This window comes from Equus przewalskii, chromosome 1 (assembly GCF_037783145.1).
Source record: "Equus przewalskii isolate Varuska chromosome 1, EquPr2, whole genome shotgun sequence".
NCBI lineage: Eukaryota > Metazoa > Chordata > Mammalia > Perissodactyla > Equidae > Equus > Equus przewalskii.
In genome coordinates, this window is record NC_091831.1 from 146,537,671 (window position 1) to 146,559,219 (window position 21,549).

General features: G+C 51.5%; 1 protein-coding gene across 7 annotated transcripts in view; it reads right to left on the reverse strand.

Moving 5' to 3' along the window:
- Window positions 1-21,549, reverse strand: part of STARD9 (StAR related lipid transfer domain containing 9) — a 122,330-nt gene that overhangs the window by 18,963 nt on the left and 81,818 nt on the right. For 4 of the 7 annotated variants that reach the window (XM_070582945.1, XM_070582954.1, XM_070582959.1 and 1 more), the window contains 7 exons: window positions 19,596-19,647; window positions 19,126-19,263; window positions 18,333-18,415; window positions 18,093-18,196; window positions 13,163-13,353; window positions 12,216-12,705; window positions 148-10,356 (listed from right to left, as the gene is read on the reverse strand). In XM_070582945.1, the coding sequence (XP_070439046.1) occupies window positions 148-10,356; window positions 12,216-12,705; window positions 13,163-13,353; window positions 18,093-18,196; window positions 18,333-18,415; window positions 19,126-19,263; window positions 19,596-19,647 (11,267 nt within the window). Of the gene's footprint in view, window positions 1-147; window positions 10,357-12,215; window positions 12,706-13,162; window positions 13,354-18,092; window positions 18,197-18,332; window positions 18,416-19,125; window positions 19,264-19,595; window positions 19,648-20,100; window positions 20,188-21,549 lie in introns of those variants that run through there. The other 3 variants (XM_070582973.1, XM_070582947.1, XM_070582980.1) reach the window with 3 other exon arrangements.

A 21,549-nucleotide genomic window follows, 5' to 3' on the forward strand; every position in this document is an offset into this window, starting at 1 on the left:
CCTTCTCCATCTTAAGACCTATTTCTGACCCCTGGAAGATCCCAGAGCTGAGCAAGGGGAGAGGTAAGAGTCAGCTCTTAGCCTTCTCTGGTTCTCTTTCCTTTCACCCCATCCCTTGCCCTCCCACTCCAGGCCAGAGGCCCTTACCGGGCATAGAGCTCCTCCCAGGTGGACAGCACAGGCTCATCGGCCGTGAGTGCCTCCCCGGTCCCACTCTGCAGCACCCGCAGCAGGGCATCAGTCTCTCCAAAGCCGCGGTGCAGTTTCGCTTCCGTGAGCTCCACGCTGAGTGAGAGGTTCTGAGCCCCAACTTGCAGGGGAATTTGTTCCTTCCGGGACCACTCAGGATCCTGGCTCTGGTCGTTAAGAGGCTGTGGGGGCCTCTGTGCTTGCTCTTCAGAGCTGAGGTCACATCTGGTCCCCAGTAACTCCATCATACCTAGCCCCCCAGGAGAGCCATCCTGAACCCCACACCAATTACTAAATTTGTTGTGCATTGGGAGGTCCTTCAGGCTGTGATGCTGGGGCTCAGGGGCCATGTGCATCTGGGACCTAGGGTGCAGCAGCCCCTCAGGGTGGTAGGCCTCTGTCGGGCCCAAGGTGGAACCCTGGAGCCCTGTGGTATCAGTTAACTTAAAGACATGACAGGGGCTAAGGTGTGGGAGGCCTGCCCGTGAAGAGGAAATGTCCAGAGTGGCTTGTGGCTCCATTAGCGATGATGAACTCTCACTCCCATTTTCTGTCTTGCTCTGGCCTTGACTCAGCCCCCTACTGCTCAGTGGGCCACACTCCAGGGAAGCCATGTCCTCAGGCACAAAGCCATCGGCCAGCCTCTGGCTCCTGCTCCTCAGTGGTGGAGGCGGCAGTCTGCTTTGGACCCAGGTGGTGGTCCTGGGCTGAAGCTGTTGAGGGGGCTGCTCTAAGAAATGAACTTGGAGTTTCGGGCTCTGCTGTGGGCTGCCGGGGGAGCTCATCTCAAGAAAGGACCTGCCACTGCTCCTTTCTAAGGGACTTCTGTCTTCTCCACACAAAGCCCCCACTCTCTGGGAGCCACCTGACTCATCAGTGGTTTGAGAATAATTATCCATTGGAGGCCTGGGGGCATCAAGGGGAAGGTCTAGGCTGGAGACAAGCTTTTGGTGGTCTTCAAGAGGGTGAGCTGAGGGGGCTGAAAGAGACGAAGAGGCTGGGGACAGCCCCAAGCCGTGGGTGCTGGCACTAAGTGTGAGAATTGGGGAAGAGGCCCTGTCCACCAACAAGGCATTCATGGGACCCAGCTCCTTCTGAACCCTAGGCTCCCCGACAGATTCCACAGCACTGGGGCAGGGCCCTGGGGAGTGAGAGATGCTGAGGTTGGGGCTGCTCACAGCCAAGCAGGACGGTTCCTCTGGCTGGGAGCTGGGAGGCAGGGAGACATCAGGGGAAGCCTGGGGGCTCACGGAAGGGAGGTTCTGTCCAGAGGAGGCCTTCTGAAACCTCAAGTGGGATGAGGGTCCTGGGGGGCTCTGGGGCCTGCAGTCGGGGCTTTCTGCCTGAGGATCTGGGGGCCCTGCCGTCTTCCATGCTGTTTCCTCTGCCTCTCTCTTCTGAAGTGTCCCTAGGACATGTCCCTTTTCTTGAGATGTGGTGGAGATATCTGTGCCCAGCACTTCAAGGACCACATTGACCTCCTGAGGGTTGGCCTCTGGGGCCTGGAGGCGCAGAGGTGGTGAGGCCAGGTCAGTCTGGACCCCCTCATCCACAGTGGTCTGTGTATAGGTGTCCATCATAAGGACCGGGGGTGCCTCATCTGGGGTCTCCCTCTTGGTATTCTGCTCCTTTTCAGTCACACTTGGCTGGGAGAGACTCCCCAGCAGCTCCGAGGTACTGTGCAGGAGCTGCGCGAGGTGGAGAGACAGGTTGTGCATGCTAGCCCAAGTGGACAGATCAGAGACCGGCACTGCACTGGCTTCTGAATGAGCAGAGGAGATGTCGGTGTAGCTCCAATGGAGCCTGCAGCCTTGGGTCTGTGTGCCCTGCTCCAAGGTGTTCATCCTGGACTGCTCCACGGGGCCGCCCACCTCTGATGGATACAGCAGCATAATCTCATCCACTGGACCTGCAGCACTTCCTTCAGCCAAAGGGGGCTCACTCCTCAGACAGCCTGCTTCATCAAGGGTACCCGGGAACTGGGCTCTCGGGTCAGGACCCTTAGCGGGGGCTGCTCCTTCAGGGTCAGTCAGGACATGGGAGTTCCCCAAGGCAGATGAGGAACCCCATACTTCCCAGGCCTCATGTGAACTTTGGGCATTTTCAATGCTGCTGTGCGTGCTCGACAGGCCCTGGGCATTGGCATGGGTGCTGAGGTGGGAGTGGAATGGGGAGTTCCGGTTTTCTAGGCCATTGTCCATGCTGGAGCACCGGGCTGTGTTTGATGGTATCAGGCCCTGGGGTGTCTGGCTACAGGAGACATCGACTGCACTGCCAAACACATACTGTTTCCAGCCAACGTGCGCAGGCCCCTCTGGCCACCAGGGCAGGACATAAGGATTGACATCACTGGAGCCAAAGTGCAACAGTCCTTTATCCACCTCGGAGTGACACTTCTCTGGCCTGGCCTGGCCACCTTGTCTCTTGAGCTTTTCCTGCTGGGCCTGTTCCAGAGTACCAGACATCCAGCTGGTCCTGAAATCGGGGGTTGGCATACACGAAACAGCTGCAGACGTTGGGTAGGGAGGGGTGGCAGGTTGCAGGGGCCTGTGATCAGCAGTGCTGTTGTCCACATTAGACGAGGCTTTCTGATCACAGCCCTCCATTTTCAGAGATGTTCTTGCGGCCGACTTTCCTGAAGAATAGTCCCTGGGGCATGTGTTCCACGATCTGTTAGGCTCCTTTGTACCCTCATCTGTGGGGGAAGGAGGCTCCACACTCAAGTTCAGCTCCTGAAGAGACCGGGAAGAGCTGACCACAGAGAACTGTGGTCTTGGGGGGGACTTGGAGTGTTTGGGGCCAGAGAAGACTGCAATCAGAGGGAGTGAGCACCTGTGGGGGGCAGCCGGCTGCTCCCTGACAGAAGGGGGCTGGCCTGGGCTCTGGGCTGCAGGCTGTGTTATTCCACTCTGCCCCAAGGGGACAGCGGCTGATTCTCTGAAGCCTGATGAGAACGTCTTGGGCTTGGCCGCAGCCGCCTCCTCTCTGCTGGCATCTCTAATCTGACAGCCATCCAAGCCACCTTCATGGGAACGTGGGGGACTCCTGCCCTGGGCAGGCTCTTCACCACCACCTGAAGCCTGGTATCCCTGCTGTTCTTCCTCCTCCCAGGGACTGTCAGCCTGGGGACTGGACATGTGCTTTAACTTTGCTGTGAACTTGGCTTGGGGAACCAAACCACTGTGATTCCTGGACTCAGCAGAAAATTGTGGCTTTTCTGGAAGACATCTGACAGCATTTTCTAAACAGCCATGCTGTGGTTCCACCAGCAACTCACTCTCAACAAACCCTTCACTTAAATTCAGAGTGTGTGATCTCCCAGTTGTTACAGGTGGTTCTGGCTTGGTTTGAGACTCCTGTGCATTCTGGCCACCTACAGGGCTGTCCTGAAATTTCCTCAGCGGCTCAGAGTACATGCCTGCAGGGAAGGGGGCAGCCTCAAGCTCCATTATGGCTTTCTCAGCAATCCTTTTCTTGGGATCCCCTACTGACCCTGAGCTTGTAGCAGCAATTGTGTGGCTGAGGGCACTTGTCCCCACCTCAGGGGCAGCAGGGGAGCTGCAGCCTTGAGCCAGAGGTAGGACAGCAGCATTAGTGGAAGGCTCCAGAGTGCTGCTGTCACTTGCCCCAAATTCCACATTAATGCCTTTGGGTTCAAGGCCACGTGCCAAGAGCATTCCAGCTTCCCTGGGATTGCTCTCTCCTCTCTCATCCATTCCACAGGCCATGGAAGGTAGAGCTGGGTGGAGAGTGTGTGGGGCAGCCTTGGAAGTCCCTTTCCCCAGGTCACCATCTCTATAACACAGTAAAGTGGAAGAAGGGGAGAAACAGGCATGAGAAGCAATGGGTTGAGGACCACAAGGTTGTCGGCAAGGAAGAATTCTGCTGTCTTCTTGCCCCCGAGATGGGCTCTCAGTCCTGCTGCCTTCAACGCTCCCTGAGAAGACAACACAATCTAAGGTTTCCTGTGAGCATCTACATGGGGCCTCCTCCCTAACTCCTCCAGGATCTGGGCTAGGTCTTTGATCTGGCAATGGAGGTGGCCTGGGATGTTCGCTGCCAGCCCTGCAGGCTTCTGGCTGCCCAGAGCCAACACTCCCCTTCCACTCCACACATTGCTGCAAGGGAGCTTCCAGTTCACCCCTTCTCAGGGCTCCAGGCAGGACAGGACCTTGTTTGGGACTTGCTCTCCCTTCTAAGCTGGTGGAAGCCTCAAGGCATTGGACATGGTCTTGTTTAGGCCCTGGGAGACTGGCAGAATTCTGAACATCACAGATCACAAGCTGACTTTCAAAATAGGTTGTTTTCTCTCCCTGTGCAGCCAGTAAGAAGTTACCTGAATCTCCTCCAAATGTGGTGTCTAGAGTTCTAGGTTCTTTGTGCGCCAGGCTGCTCTCCTGACTGCCAGGGGGCACGTCTTCTACAGTCTCCCGTGGAGCTAACTGGCTTTGCCCATGTGGAATCACTCCAGGATGATCAGAAAGGGCCTGAGAAGGTAAGGCAGCCACTACTTTCTCTGGTATTACCCTCCTGTCCTCCTCTACAGCTGTTGAATGAGGAAGACTATCTGAGCCCAAAGGATCAGCAGAGGAAGGTGTTCTGGTTGCTTCTTTCTTTTTCTCTATGATTTCAGAAGAGCTAAAGTGACACAGAAACTGTTCACGTGCTCCCAGGAAATGTCTCAGTTCTCCAGTACAGTGGCTTTCGCCCAGAACTGGGTCAGCATGGGAGGAAGTCTGTGAGGGATGGCATGGCCTTGTATTAGTTTCAGTGTTGGTCAGAGGTTGAAAGCTGTCTGCAGAGAGGAGTGTGGCCTGAAGGACTTTCCTCTCATCAGTCAGCAGATGTCCTGGTTCAGCAGAAAGAGATGCCACATGAAATCCCTGCACTTCACCCTCGTTCCTGGTCATGTCTAACACTGATGGGTCCATTTGTTGACACTGAGGCCTGCCAGGGGCCCTTGAAGAACATTCAGGTTCTAACAAAGTCTCATAGTAAGGAAGGACTGTGTCCCCAACCACCAAGTCATGAAGCTGCTTTCCCTGGGCCTTTGCCTGGCTGGTCTCCTCCAACATAGCCAGGCCCGTGGAGGTAGGGGCAGAGGGCTCCAAGTGAGGCACCGTTGGCAGGGACACGGGGGCTGAGAAAGCACCACTGGTAGGACTGAGGTCCTCAGCCACCTCCTCTGCCTTCTGCCTCACCTCCCTGCCTTGGTCGTTACCCTCCTCTAAGAGGCAGCTGGCTCTCACTTCAAGCGGGCTAGAGACGCTGTTCAGGGAACTGGCTCTACTTGTTCCTCCTTGTACAGCTGCCTCATCTTCAGGAGCAGAACCCACCCTGGTACTCAAGCCCATCAAGGTGTTTCTGAGGTTCTCTCCATGGTCCTGGGGACTGGTGCTGGCTGATCGCCTGCCCTCTGCCCCCAGGGGAATGCTCTCTGGTACACTGGATTGACCACGAGATTCCATGGCCATGGATATCGCAGACCCACACCAAGCAGAGTGTACTATGGAGGAGCCACCTGCAACAGTTCCCTGAGGGCTGCAGCTTCTGGGCTCTCCACTCTGGTCCTGGCACACTGCTCCAGTTACCAAGGGAGAGTCAGACATTTTCAACATTGTGGGATCCAACACATAGTCAACTGAAGAGATGCCTATACTATCAGATGCAAGAGGATAGCTTCTCGGCAGCCTTGGAGAATTCAAGGGCAAGGTATTACTCAGGTCTTGATGAGGAGCCCTAGAGAAGCCTGGCTGGTTTAGCAGTGGGCCAGTCTCCTGGCTGAAAAATGTGCCCATACAATGCTGGCTTGGACTAGGAAGTTTCTGAATCAATGAGATCATTTTGTTTTCTTCCTGTAGGCTCCCTCCTCTTTGCACAGCCATTTCGTCAACTCTGCCTTGAACTTTTGGCTCCTCTTGCTTAGAACTACTTACGCACTTGGCAACGTGGCTTTCCTGAAAGCCTTTGACGGTCTCCAATTCCTCCAGACTTCCCAAGCCACAGGGCTCCCCTTTGGGGCTTGCTGATGCATTCACCAACTTACCCTCCTTCTCAGAAGACTTGTTGGGCCTGGACTGCAATGGCAGAGCTCTAGCCAATGCTTTCGTTCTCCTTGGATTAACAGAAGTGTTGGTGGACTCTCTGTGAGCTGTACATGTCCCTAAATAATCACAAGTATCCCTAGTGGGTCTGTCTAATACAGCTGGGTGGGTATGCTCTCTCACAAATTTAACATCTTGTATACACTCCCTTGACTGGAAGGGGCTCAGGGTGATTTTCCGTACCTGGGGATCCTTCCCACTGCTACTATCAACCCCCATTTCTCCATCTTCACCATCCCTAAAGATAACATCATCTGTCTGTTTTGGAGAAGATGGCTGATCCTTGAAGGAAAAGTGCCTGATTGGCACCGGTTCATGGTCAGCCATCTCCTGGTCCTTCTGGTCCTGGATCACAAACTCCTTACTGACTCCCAGTGTGTTGGAAACACAGAGCTGCTTATTCTGCTTGGATTCGATTTCCAAGATGCCATTTTCCAGCTGCATTACACTCCTAATTAGCCTAGCCATTTCATCAGCATTATTAACTCTTTTATTCTGTTTCTTTCCAGAAAGTTCTTCTTTGGTGTTTAACATTTCTTGTGACTGTCCAGGGCCCTTGCATTCATTGGGGTTTCTTTCCTGAGAGCATGCAACCGACTGGAATCTTTCATATGTAAACTCTGTCCATGGAAGCTTACCCTCTTCTGAGCTGTCTTTGGGATGGAGAGCTTTTCCAAGAAGCCCAGTTTCATTCTTCCCTTCCTCCTTGTGGGTTGGACTCTCATCCCGGGTCATTTTCTCTGGGCTGCTGACTCTATGATGTACTGATCTGGACTTCAAAGAAAGAGCAGTTTCCCCTAGCATGTCCTTGTCAAGGCCTAAATTGATGGTTTTATACACGAAATCAGACTTGGCCCCAGAAGGAAACTGTCTGTTGGTGCCAAAGGCCTGGGTCTGTCTTAGGACTGCATTCTGATGCTGCTCTTCTTCCCCACCTACTTCAGATTCACAAACAAGGAGAGGCTTCCAAGACCCAGAACTGTGTGAGGAAACATTGCAATAGGACTGTACAGTGGCCTTTTCTCCCTCCTTGAGGGCTGGAAGACTGTGTTTATTTAAAATTCCAACTTGACTTTCAAATTCACCCACTTTTGTGCTGGTAGATGGAAGAAAATGTCTGTTCTGGGCAACAAAAAAGTAATCCGAATTATGGCTTTCTTCTTTAACATTTCCAAGGCATTTCCCTGTTTCTCTGCTAACTTCCTTGGTGTTCAGATCAATTGGCCTCTGTGTTGTGACCTGCTGAGATGAAGCAATCTTGGAATTCTGGTTTTGTAACAACACTGGCAAATTATTCTTCAAATAAACATTTTGGAGGACTTGGTGGTCATAACCAAAGCCCCAGGCTTCCCTGGGGGGTGGGGAAGGCACTCTCGCTTCTCTGCAAGCCGGGATCTCTAAGGCAGTTTCTGTCAGGACATCCCGGCTTTTGGTCACATAGAATGTTTCCAAGAGAGGTGGCTGCAGGGAAGATGGGAATGGATTCCAGAGAGCAGAATGGAGGGACAGCTCTGGCCCTGATGGAAAGGCAAAGGAAAGATTGGTGTGTCTCCTGCCTACTTCCTTGGAGCTCTCCTGGTAGTCTGCTTTCTCTTCCTGCAGAGGGTGGTGGCTCTTGTGAGTTAATTGCCCCTCCTGGCCTGCACGATTCTTCCTGAGAGGAGCGCACCCTTGGGGCCAATGGTCTTCTTTGGTGGCTATGGTGACATTACTGTGACAAGGATTCTTTGGGAGGGAACATTCATCAGAGGAAGTCATCAGTCCAGGCTTCCTGCTACCTTGAGAGGAGGACTCTTCCAAGTTGTTCTGTTTGACTTCACGTGCTTCTACCATGGAATTTGCTATCTTGTTCTCTGCTGCAAAGACCTGTGCATTTGTAGTTCCAGAAGTCAATGATTCTACGTCTGCTGAGTAAGTTCCACTATTACTCTCCTCTATCTCACTAGTTGTGAAGAAATCTGAAGTATCTTCTAACTCGAGACTCATACTGTCCTGTTCTTTCTCTGCTCTCAAACGCCTAATTTTGGATAGATGAATAGGAAAGTTGTTGAAATCCAGACTGCTAGATACCCCAGAACCAACTGGCAATAGAGTATCTCCTCCTTTGATAGGAGCTTGGTTCAGGGAACCAGAGTCCTCCTTGAGGGAGGAGAAAGCTGGCCTGGGCTCTCCTATAGCCTCCAAAACAGGATGAGACAGTTCAAAGAGGTACTTCTGCTGAAGGGCAGTCCAGTCCTTCTCAGGTGTGCTGCCTACATGAGTGAACGAGGCAGCAGAGGCAGCCAACATGCTGGACACACTAGATGCTTCAGAGTGACCCTGCTGGGCCATGTCAGGGATACCTCTGGCCTGAAAGGTGCCATCAGCTCCTGGCTGGAGAAGCCTGTGAGACCCCCAGCGTGAGAGCCTGGACGTATCAACAGCGGGGACTGCGTTTGCATCTCTTGCACCGCCCTGAAGCAGCCTGGGGCTACAGGGCAGGACTGTTTCTGCACCTGTTGGCTTTAATTCTTCCATATTTAGCCAGTACCCAGACCTCTCCCAACCACAGCGCTGAAATTCTTGGACATCAGGACTTGGACATAAAGAACCCACTACTCCTGGAGGGCTGCTGGGATTGATCTTGGAGTCACAGGAAAACCAGGAATCCATGGACAACAGAGGGCTCCCTCTCGAAAGCTGCATGCCTCGGAGAGTGCTGGCCTGTTCAGAGGACTGTGCCTCAACCTCTGACTCAGACTGCTCACAGTGGGGCTGAAGAGCAAGGTAAAATGAACTGCTCGTTGGCAGGATGGCATCCAGCCTGGCTCCTGTTCTGTAGGTGATGGGACCAAGCCTGCACATTGCCTCCTGGTCCACTATAGGCAGACTGGAGGTCTGCAGGTGCCAAAAAGTCTCTGTGGGCATCTCATCGGCTAAACCGAAGAAGGGTTCCTCTTGATCTCCCCCTAGTTCTTCCTCAGCATCAACTAGGCTATCCAGGGAAAAGCTCCTGTGAGTTTGGGCAAATAGTCCACTGTCTGAGGACGTGCTGAAGCCCCTCACAGAGGCTCTGGCTCTGGCCCTGGGGTGGCCCTGGCTGTTGGTGAGACAACTGCCCCCTGGGCTGTCTTGTGGGCTCTGGTACTCCTTCTCAGCTAGCGAGTCCTCAGATATTTGGCTGTCATCGCTTTCGGAGTTCTCTGGCTCTGGGAGATCCCGCTCCTTCCCCTGGGGGTCCTCTGGTTTCAGTGGCTCCGTTAGGGCTTTGGCATAGACATGGGAGAGAGAATCCACTGAGTAACTGCTATCTGTGTCAGATAAATCATCATCATTTTCTCTTGCATGATCCGTTACTGGGCTGGCATCTGTGAGTGAAGCCATCATGTCTGGGCCCCCTGCACTGTGTTGCCTCTTCATACAGCTGCCATGAGGCAAACAAGAGGGCTTTTTGGAAATGTCTCTGACCCTAGCTGCCAGCACCCTCTGCTGCCTTTTTGATGCCCTGTTTGGGGAAGGTGGTTTGGATTCTGCGCATAAAGTCCTGGCTGGCTTTCCACGCCCAGCTGCTTGTTTAGGTCCACGGGGATGTGAGGAACTGCAACTGGCTCCCTTAGCTGGCTTGTGGGTCCTAAGGTTCCCTTCTTTTCGCCACTCTGCTGGTGCGCGGCCAGACTCTGCTGGTCCCTTAGCCCTCCTGGTCTGGGTGGAAGGGGTGAGAGCCTCTGGCTCATCCTTTGGCTTTAGCTTGTTAGCTGACTGGCCCAGAGATGCTAAGCTCTGGGACACCATCCGACGGGGCTGCTTACGCACTCTCTCCATTTCCTGGATGCTGGCAGACTCAGAGCTCACAGTGAGGCAGGTGTCTGGAGCTGAGGCTCCCTTCCTGGCCAAGGCCCCCCTGGCTGTGCAGAGCTGCCCCTCGCCTGAGGAACGGAGGGCATTCTTGCTGAAACACCCTGTCCTTGGAAGGTAAGCATCAGCTTGGGGCAAATACTCTTCTGATGGGGTTTTCTCTGGTACTTGGTCAGTAGGGTCAAGCACAGGAGGTAACGTGGTGGAGGGATTCCAATTCAGGAAAACACTGTGGAGACAAGGAAAGCCATCTCAGAAAAGTAAACGGTCCTGGGGCCGGCCCCAAGGCCAAGTGGTTAAGTTCGCGCACTCTGCTTTGGCAGCCCAGGTTTGGATCACTGGTTTGGATCCTGGGTGCAGACCTACACACTGCTCATCAAGGCCATGCTGTGGTGGCATCCCACATAGAAGAACTAGAATGACTTATAACTAGGATATACAACTATGTACTAGGGCTTTTGGGCGAAAAGAAAAAAAAAAGAGGAAGATTGGCAACAGATGTTAGCTCCAGACCAATCTTCCTCACTAAGAAAGAAAGAAAGAAAGAAAAAGAAAGATAAGTAACAGGTTCCTACTTCCTGTTGCCAGAAGGAATGTAAAGTCCCACTTAGTTTGCTATTGAAAGAGGTTACAAACTAGGCCAGTGTCACTGTCCCTTGTAGTTTTGGGGGTCAGAGAAAGGCTCTATGGGTACAAAAGGAAACTTTTGTACCTTGGACTATAGTCTTTGCTCTCAAAGAGGCCCCAGGGACACTCTGTTCCTAAATTTCTTTACCTTATGAAAAGGTTGAACTGAATCTGAATCTAATCATGACTTTAGGGAAAACTTCCAGTTAATAGGCAACTCAAGGAATAGAGGAACAATTTAAATGACACTCAAGGAATCAAACAGACAAATCTATAAAGTGGCACATTCTACAGAACTGACTCACTTTCTTCAAATAAATGATATGAAGAAATAAAAATAAAACAAAAAGTGATTAAAAGAACCCTAAAAGACCTAACAACCACATGCAGTGTGTAAATCCTATTTGGATTTTAATTTGGACAAGCAACTGTAAATAGATATTTTTGAGGCAATTAGAGAAGTTTGAATATGGCCTACGTTTTAGATTATATCAAATAATTAATTTTAATTTTGTTAGGTGTGATAATGACAATGTGGTTATAAGAAAAGTCCTTATTTTCTACAAATGTATGCTCGGCAGGATGGAAACGACATAATGTCTGGGAGTTACTTTAAAATATTTCATCAGAAAAAGGAAGGAGGGGAGATACAGCAAGTGTGGTAAATCTCGATCACTGCTGTATGTGGGTGATAGGCATACTAGTCTCTCAACTCTGTGGATGTTTGAAAATTTTTCAAAATAAAAAGCTAAAAAAGAAAAAGGCTACCTAGTACTCTGGAGACCAGAGAGGTGAGCAATCATAACAGCAACAGACATGAACTGTGCACCCACTACGGGCAAGGCCCCCGGGCTAGGCCTGGATGACAGAAAGAGGCAAATGCGGTCCCCTGCTCCAAGCAGTTTGGGAGGTAACATATCTTCACTTTGACTGAATGCAAAGGAGTGAAGGAGAAAAGAAATGAGGGAAATCCCAAACTGAACCTGGGAGTCAGAAAGATGGTGTTCCACTCGCTCACCAGTTGGGAGGTGAGGTCAGGAAGCTCACCTGGGGTGGCAGGTCAGGTGGGAAGGGACATGAAGGAAGCGTGTGTGAAAGGAGTCTGGTTTGAGGCAAGATGAGATGGAGATGGTGGCAGAACTTACACAGATGTATGTGCGTAGTCAAGATCTAAAGAGCAGGGAAAAATGAGGCCGAGAGTCTCACTCAGAAGATATCACCAAAGAAGCAAGAGGTGGCGCTTAGAGTGGGAGAAGGGAAAAGCCTGAGTCTCAGAAGATATCAGCTTAGAGAAAGAAGAGTAGTCAGAAGAGGGAAAAAGTGATGAGGAAGAGAAGAGCAAACACATCTCTCCATTTCACAGGTTGAGGAAACCGAGGCGCTGGGTAGTAAAGAACATGGCCTGGGCAACAAGGCTGTAAACCTTAGCCAATGTTTCCAGATGACAACCACTGGCTGTACCTGCGTAGCTGGGGCAAGTACCGACTGCAGAGCCTTCGGAGGCTCAAAGAACTGCAACTTGTTGATTGGCTTCTACGCTGAGGCCCTGGGACCACGGCAGGGGGACTGGGGACATGGTAAGGGAGCTTCTTGGGGCGGTCATTCTGGAGCCAGCACAATGCCTTGAGCTGCTCTAGTCTCTTCTGGGCCTCCAGTTGCCTCTGCTTCTTGATGATTCTCTCTAGCTGGAACGAGACCTTTCTTCGCTGGATGTTCCGCTCTGCTGCCCGAAGAGCGCGTCTCCGCAGGAGCTGCCGTCGTTCCACCCTCTTCTGGCTTCGGACCAGTTGGGATGGTTGAGTCTCAGAATCTGTCTGAAGCCAGGCATAAGTTGGCACAGAGACCTCAAGTTCTTTCTCTGCTACACGGTCTTGCTGTTGCTGCTGTTGCAACCTGGCCAGCCAAGTCTCTTCTCTGAGCAGCCACTGCTGGTCTGAGAACCAAAAACACCCTGAGAGAAAGTCAGCACCTCCCTCCCTGCCCGTGGCTGCCTGGACTCAGACACTTCTGGCCACAGCTGGACCTGTACAGAGTGAAAGAGCAGGCCAGGGCGATGCGGCAGGATGAGGGCTACTGGGCCCCTCACCACAGGGCAAGGGAACGACGCCCCCAGGCCTCAGCACAGCAGTGGGCGCATGCTAGGGCAGGCAGCAAAGCGTGCACAAATGTGCAGGTGAGAAGGAGTGAGCAGGAGGTCCATCCCTCTGAGGGGCAGTAAGGAAGGCAGCTTCCTTATTCTCGTTGCTAGCCCGTTGTAAGAGCGTCTGGCCTCTAAAGGGGAGAGAACACCTAATACCAAAGATTCCATCATCTCACAAAGAAAACAAACGAGAGAACACAGAAGGCTGGGGAAACATGAAAATGAAGAGATGAGAAGGTGAAGGAGACACTGAGCGGCAGGCACCTACTGTCTTTAATCTGCCAGCTGACGTGCGTCTGGTCGATTTCCAGTTCCTGTTTGGCTCTAATGTGTCCTGCCGGGACTCGCTGCCTCAGATCCCCCACGTGGCACTGCTGCTGCTGAATCTGGGCCCTGTGGGGCGTCTCTCCAGCCCTCAGCGGCTGGTGGTCATCGTCACTCAGCTCTCCCAGCACTCTCCTGTCACAGAGGGGCCAGGATTACCCAGGGGAAATGCACACCCAGCTCCGTACAAACCAGCGGCTGTCTAAGCCCCTGAGAGAGCCCCACACTCGACAGGGCAGAGAGGGCTTTGAACTTCTGGCAACTTGGGACAAACAGGCACGGTGTCACAGGTAGCTCATGATGTCACAGTGCAGGAGGGGAGAACATCCTTTGACTAGCAGATTCTTAGATTGTGGGTTTAGCAGAAACACAAATTCATTTTGATTCTGGAAAACATCCAGGAAAGTAAAGCAGCTGTTTTTTAAAAACAAAACATTTCAGCTAAATCAAGAAGCTTCGTCCTTTAAAAAAGAACAACAAGGTATCTGCTGGAAATAGAATAGAGCAGCAGCTCCAGACACACTGTGGGAATGGAAACTCTCCTACTGTTCAGAGGTTCCAGCTGCACCTCCATTCCCGCTGTGAGCTGGTAGGAGGAGGCAGCCAGTCCAGAGGAGAGAACTGATCCACACACCACATCTGAGTGTGTGGCAGGAAACCCAGAGGAGAGCTGGGCTCCACTTGAGGGATCTTCGTGAATGAACCCTAGAATAGGGTTCAAGAGTTCAGACTCTCCCATACCTTTCAGAGATGCGTGCTGAAGTGTCTCCCGGTGAAACTGTCTGGGATTTGTTTGGATCCAGTGGGGACGGGTGAGGGAAAGTGAGTGGGGATATAAATGAAACAAGATTAGCCATGAGTTCTTCGTGTGTGGTGTATTTGAAGTTTTCCATAATACAAAGTTTAAAGAGAATTCTAGATTGCAGTCATGCCTTACTCTGCCACCAGGTTCCAGTGTGACCATGGATGAGTCAGAGCCTTCCTCTGAAGACTGACAGCTTCCACCTGCCTGCTAACTTTGCCCTGGGTCACACATGGCCTTCTATTCTAGGAACCCACATGCTCTTTCCCAGGGTCTCTACATCCCTGTAATTCAGGTTTCTACAGGAGCCAAATGCATGGGTGCTCAGGGGTGGCAGTGCGATGGGGAGAGGCTGCGAAGGGTTAAGGTCTGCCAGAGGCTAACAAAAAAGCTCAAATCTGGCCTCGCTTAGCCTGCCTTCAGCCCTCATGCTAGTCCCAGGATGCCACGTCTCTCAGGCTTGGAGAGGCTCCCACAAGGACTTGATACAAGAACCAGATCCCAGACAGGGTGAGCAATGTGCTCTAAGGGGTTCACTCTGCTTAGGAGATTGACCACGTCGTGGAGCAGATGGGAATCACAGAGGGGATCAAAGCAGAGGTCCACAAACTACAGCCTGTGGGCCAAATTTGGTCCACTGCCTGTTTTTGTGAATAAAGCGTTATTGGAACACAGCCACACTCATTTGTCCACATGTTGTCCAGGCTGCTTCTGTGCCACACTGGCAAAGTTGAGTAGCTGCGGCAGAGACCATACGGCCCAGAAAGCGTGAAAAACTATCTGGCCCTTTACAGAAAGTCTGCTGCCTCTGTCTTAGAAGAAATAGTGAAGGACAGATGGGTGGGAGAGTGAATACACGGATGAAGGGTCCATGCGTAGGAGTTGACACAACCGCAGTCTCTTCTCTGGAAAGGAGGCTGTGAGGTGACTCAGTCAGCAATGGGTCCAAGGACTAGGACAGGCCTGGACACTTGAGTGAGTGTGCTCTAGGGGAGACTAGTGCTGACTGTTGTGGGCAAGAGACCAAATACATACAGTGGGATGTGCAGAAAAGAGGAAAAGCACCCTTTGTCACAGGTGAGGCAAAAGGCTAGGGACAGCAACTGGAATACAAAACCAGTGAACACCACACAAAGAGAAAAAGCAGTTAATGGGCAACATTTTATACATACATTTAGAAGTAGCATGCCTGAGTTACTGCTCCAAATTTTGTCTGACCACAGACATGGCTGAATTACAAACACGAGCCCATCAGAGGGTCTTAGACAAATTCAGCTATGATTCAGACCACCAGATGCAAGGGGCAGGGAGGGGATCTTTATTCTGAATCCCCTGGGAGTATTCTGCTTCCTTCTCTGTCTCCCAACCCACTTTGCTTCTCCCTAGAAAAAAGCTCCCTCCCTTCCCCTAGGAAAGTGGCAGCTAGCCAGTCCGCCTCTGGTGACTGTCCACCACAGCAAGGAGACCTGCAAGGAGAAGCAATCTGGGAGGACTGCGACAGACGCAGCATATTCACCTGAAATGCCACACGCCAGCAGACTGAAAAAGGCTCCTCTGATAAGTACATGAGCCAAGTTCCCAGAAAGCAGGTAAAAATGAAAACACCAACCTTATGCTACATGTCTGGGTAGATTACAAGGGCAAGTCTTCAGTTACCTGCCAGCCAAGCACCTCTGTCTCTCTCAGATGACTGCCCTTCATCTTGGGCGGCTCCAGCATCCCCCAGCTGCTGCCTCATCCCCTGCTTGCCACGATTCCATCGTGCCCTCCTGGCTGCCTCGGGGTCTGACAGCTTCTGCAGCAGAATGCAGCAGCGTCTACTCACTAAGGCAGCAGGGGCCGTGACAGCAGCGACACTGCCTCCTGGGCGCTAGGCACTTAAGGTTAAGCCCCCAAAATTCCAGATGGGAAAGTGCCAAGAACATGGGCATAAACAGTTTTCAAGGACAAATTCCTCTCGGCTCCAAGATCCCTGCTGCATGGAGAAAAGGAGGCAGGCTGGCCAATTTCTCTGGCTCTGGAGTCACCTCGGGCTTTGCAGGCTCCCCATGAGTGCTCCTCCCAGAGAAAGAGGAGGGAAAGAAAGCCTAGGGCAAGGGGAGGCTGTGGAGCTGACCCCGCCCAAGAGCAGATGAGAGACTCTCGCGGAGAGACAGCCACAAACCCAGACTGGAGCCCAGCTGACAATGTGCAATTTTCTCCACTCTCACGGGTTCTCTCCCTGGTCTCTCTGCCCAATCACAGGCTTGAGCCCCACACCACCCCACTTCCACCAGGGGCTGGCACACAGACGCTGGCTACGGCAGCTGGGCAGGATCAGCCCAACCCACAGGCTTCTAGAGCTGGTGCTGAAGAGTGGAGGCAGCGAGTGGGAGAGGCCTCCATTCTCCAACCCCTCTCCGTCCCCTCTGAATGAAAGGGGGCATTCTTGGTATTACTGAAAGGTCCCATCAGTGCCCCCGTGGCTGGAGAGCCAGAGAAGGCCGTAAAAAGTCAGAGGACCAGAGTTCTCTGGGGTAGGTGAGACAGCTGGGGCAAGATGAGAGGACAGGAAAGTGAAAGGGAGGCTGCGTTCCTGCCTTTCCTCCTCTTGGGGGAGCTCCCCACAAGAGCCTCCCAGCAGTGGGGCTGTGGGACGTCAGGTGCTGGGAAGCACTCACATGTCCTTGTTCTTTCAACCTGTATCACAAGGATCCCTGGGAGAGAGACGGTAGTATCCTTACTTAGAGGTGAGTAAATAGGCTCAGAGACTCAGTAACTTGCCTAGGGTCACACAGCTTTTCTGTCTTAGAGCCAGGAGGTGAAGTAGCTTTATCCAACTCCAACATATCTCTTCAACGTGCATGGTTCTTCAAGTTGCCGAGCCACTCTCTATAAACCTCTGAATTCTGAGAAAAAACAGATCTTCGGCACGTCTTCCCAATAGAAATCTTCCCTAAGACAAAGCCTCCTTTCATGACTTCACTACAAAAAGGGAGGGCCACTCTGGAGTCCCAGCCTCAGTCCTGAGTCCACCTTGGCCTTGAAACGTTCCACCCTGTGTCACCTCTCCTACCTCATCCGTCACCCCACAGAGCCCTCAGTCACTTGACACTAGGGTCGTCCTCCCTTGGACTCTAGTGCATGGTCCTTTGGCCCTTAGCCCTCCTGTGAGGACTTGCCTGCTGTTCATGCTGCCTGCATCAGAGTACTTTTGCTCTTGCATCCAACATCCCTCACTACGAAGGGCAGACCCAAGACTATCTTCAGCTGCCATCAAATGCTCCTGGCCTGAAGTAAGAGCAGGTAGATCCCTCTGAAGGGACCAAGGGCCATAATAACCCTCCCAGGAGCCCTATGCTCATGGTGCTGGACAGCCCCGACACCAGCGGTCTCACAGGCACCCTCTGACATTTTCTATAGGAAGTCCCCAAGGCAGAGGCCACTTTGGCTTATGGGAACAGAAAGACACCACTGTTCCCAGTATCAAACCCACTAGGCGTCTACATCTGGGAAGGGACTTCTACATAGAAATGGATGAAGAATGACTACGAAGAAGAAAACTAGTTGTTACCAATCACATACAAAACTTTGACTCCATGCTTCACAGTCACAATGCAGGTAAAGTGGGTGTGTTATGAGGCAAAAAGGATTGTCAGTCCCATAGTATCTTCAAAAACTCAAAGGAAGTCATACTCCTAGAAGCTAACTGACACACACCAGGAGCTCACACAGGCAGCCAGAATTTAAAGGGGTACATGGGGAGGTAAGTTCAGAAGCAGTATCAAAGATATCTACAAATACATCACGTTTAAATCTTGTTGAGAGAGGAAAGTGGCACCATGGAAAACTTCAGATGATACACTTCATCCATTGATGAAGAAAGCTGCAGTACTGAAGAGGAAGTGAACAAAGGCCAAGACCACTTCTCTGCCAACTATCAGGTGAGCAGCTAACCAAGCATCTTCAAATCTCTTGCCCAAGTTGGTTCAGACCAGGCCTCATTCAGACCTTGGCTGCCACACTCATGTCCTCCCACTGCATCTCGTAATGGACTAAAGCAAAATCAGTAGGTTCCGCAGCTGTTTCTCACCTTTCCTTCCAAAGCAAAGAGCAGAGACCCAACCGGGAGGCGGTGACATCTCCATCCAAGTCCAGCCATTCCAAAGAGCCACTGCCAACAACAGCCTCTCCGACCTGGGAACAAGGAAGAGAGCACAGTGAGGTTGCCACCATCACCCCAACCCCAACAGGCAAGACAAAGCTCAAACTCCTCCCCTAGAAAGGAGAAGTAGGGAGGGCAGCAGCCACAGAGAAAACACAGTGCGCTAACCTGCCTTCTCTGCCGAAGGACAGCAGCCTCTGCTGGGTGGTTGAATCGGAACTTCTGTGCTTTCCCCAGGGTTATGACTGCTCCTGTGGCCGGGAGAGAGGAGAACCCAATCAACTGCTCATGTTCTGAGTACACACTATGTGCAGGGCACTGTTCTGTGAGACAAAGTCCTGCCCTCAACTAGTTGATAATTTAGCTGAGTCAATAAAATATGTATTCATTGGCTATCACACAGCATATGCACTGAAATAATGAAATGAACAGGAGAAACTCTGGTACTCCCAGGGAAAGCAAGATGAGTTCCAGGTGGAGCAGTCAGGGAGCACTTCATGGAAGACGGCGAATCTAAGCTCAGCCTCAAAGGACAGACAAAATTTGAACAGCTTAATAGCAACAGTAATAGTGATAGTAATAACGATAATGAGTATTTACTAAGTGCCAAGAACACTGTTAGGAACATTACAAGGGTTAGCTCATTCAATCCTCACAACAATCCTATTATTGTCCCCACTTTACAGATGAGGAAATCGAGGCTCAGAGAACATCCAAGGACACAGAGCTAACAAACACAGGAAAAAATTTCAGAGTCATTCTCCACTCTGCAGCCCTGGAATTGGGGCTTCGTTGTTTACAGAAAGAAGATCATACTAGGAAATCTTCAGATCTCTGGGCGCAGAGGCTGGGTGTTCCATCTCTAAAGCCTGCTACACTGAGCTCTCTGGGTCTGGCCCATGAGAACGGAGCTGGTCCATCACCCATCATGACATAAACAGGGCTGCAGATATGGTCCTACCTTGGGTCAGACGGCAGGAGGCAGTGACCTCCCGGCCATTGACCGTGCAGCGGGCCCCCCGGGCAGGCCGCAGAACGACTACCCCACAGGCACTGGTGATAGTGCAGTGGTCTCTCTCGATCCACTGACCCTGTAGGACTAGAGAAAAGGTGGTTACCTGAGTGGAGGCACAGCCCAGGGAAACAACCCCCCTCAGTTCTTTCTATGCGATCAGAATCCACATGTGGAAGATCTCACTTCATGACAAGAGAGGAAGATCCACGACCTGAAACCACCCAGACCTGGATCCTCCCACGGTGTGGGTCTCCTTCTATCATGCCCCGGAGGCATAATGTGGCAGCAAAACAGGGGCAGCCCCTCGAGTCTTCAAAGATTCCTTCCTCTCAGAGCACCATCAAGTTCCTCTGAAGAAACCTGTCAGGCATGAGTACCTGCCATAAAGTGTCAGACCCACATGCTCTGTCACTTACCAATGTCCTGTTCCTGGTCTGAGTCAATCCTTCCTATTTTTGTTGTCCCCTCCTAAAGGGAAAAGCAAAGCCATTTAAATGAGAATAAAAAGGACACAGCGCTGCCCCCAAAGGAAAGTCCACCTGTTTTAGTGTCATCACTGTCTTCCCATACCCATCCCAGCCTGTTCCACACAACTTCTCAACTTTGGTCCAGGCTGTCCCAACTGCTCTGCCTACTCACTCTGCAGCCCAGGATCCCCTGAGAAAGTGAGGGCAAAAACTATATGACAAAGCAGCACCAGCTCTTTGCAAAGTCCAACAAGTGTTGGCAAACTCCTTTCTGTCCTGTAGCCTGAAGTTAGGGAGCAGCCACGGCCTTGATCAGAGATTCTCTAGTCTGAGGAAGGGGACACACAGGTATAGATCTCTCCCAGGGGCTAAGGTTAGTGTGGTTCAAGGTCGGCCAGACAGTCTCAAGGAGACCTGCATTCTACGAAGATACATGGAAGCACAGGATTTTTACCTTCTCGATCCGCAGATGAAGTTTAACAGACACGAGAGTCTAAGAAGAGCAAAGCACAAATAGGAGAAAAGCACATCTAGAATCAAAAAGGACTGGAAGAGAGTGTAAGAGAGGAGGGGAAACTGGAGTTAGTATAAATGAATCACTGGGTTAGCAGAAGACAAGGCCTTTTGGCCCTAGGATTATGGCAATTCTATTTAAGACCTCACAGCTCTGTTTGAAGAAGGCAGCCACACTGCAACAGAGATGCTGAGTTTAGATACACAGTTACTATTTATTTTATTTTTTTTTAAGATTTTATTTTTTTTCCTTTTTCTCCCCAAAACCCCCCAGTACATAGTTGTATATTCTTCGTTGTGGGTCCTTCTAGTTGTGGCATGTGGGATGCTGCCTCAGTGTGGTTTGATGAGCAGTGCCATGTCCGCACCCAGGATTTGAACCAATGAAACACTGGGCCACCTGCAGTGGAGCGCACAAACTTAACCACTCGGCCACGGGGCCAGCCCCCCCCCCTTTTTTTTTTTTTTTTAAGATTTTCACAGTTACCATTTATCCAAAAACCATTCACTACGTCCCGTGCATTGTGCTGAGTGCTTTATAGACACCTTTTATTTATCCTTTAACAAACCAAAATGTAGGGATTATTATCCCCCTTTTATAGATGAGGAATCTCAAGCTGATAGGGGATAAGTTGTCCAGGGAACCCAGACACTAAACCGGAGAGCTGTGGCTAGAATTCAGGTCCCTCTGTGTCCTGAGCTCATGCTTTTCCAACCTTGCCATATCACCTCCCCTGTAACTGATGTTTTCAAAGTGACCAGAGAGTTCCAGGCTAAGTCAGCAGCCAGAAGGGGGAGGTCCCTGCAGCTCCACCAAAATAGCTTGTGAGAAGGAAGCATTCTGGAAGTAATGAATGAGGCTCTGGCCTCAGTGTGTGCCCCTGCCACTGCACACCCACAAACAGTCAGGGCCCAGCCTTTCCTGCTCAGCCACTGAGGGTCACACAAGCCAATGGATGCTAGCCTCCAAATGCCGCCAGCAGAACCAAGGGAAAGGGGTCAAGACCCCTCATGTGGGTTCAGGGTCAGCCCTGGTGATGAGGCACGTTCCTCCCAAAAGGGTAAGGCCACAGCACATCACAACTTCTAGATCTACAGGGCAGAATCTACCAAAAAATGTGTTGGCAGCTCATTTAACAAGGACTGAGCTGGCACCTGTGCTTGCTGCCCCTTCTGCCTCTTTATGCCAGGAGGGTCAGTGGCACAAAAGCAATTATAAGGATGAAGTCCAGGAAATGAGTAACCTGTGCTCCACCCACCCTTCCCTCTGCCGACTTCCCACCCAAGGTTTCCCCGAGGTGACCCAAGGGAAAACAGCTTCCAGGGTATTGCTAGGGACTAGTGCTGGGTCTGCAACAAGTTAGCCAAGCAAATAAAAATACAGAGAATC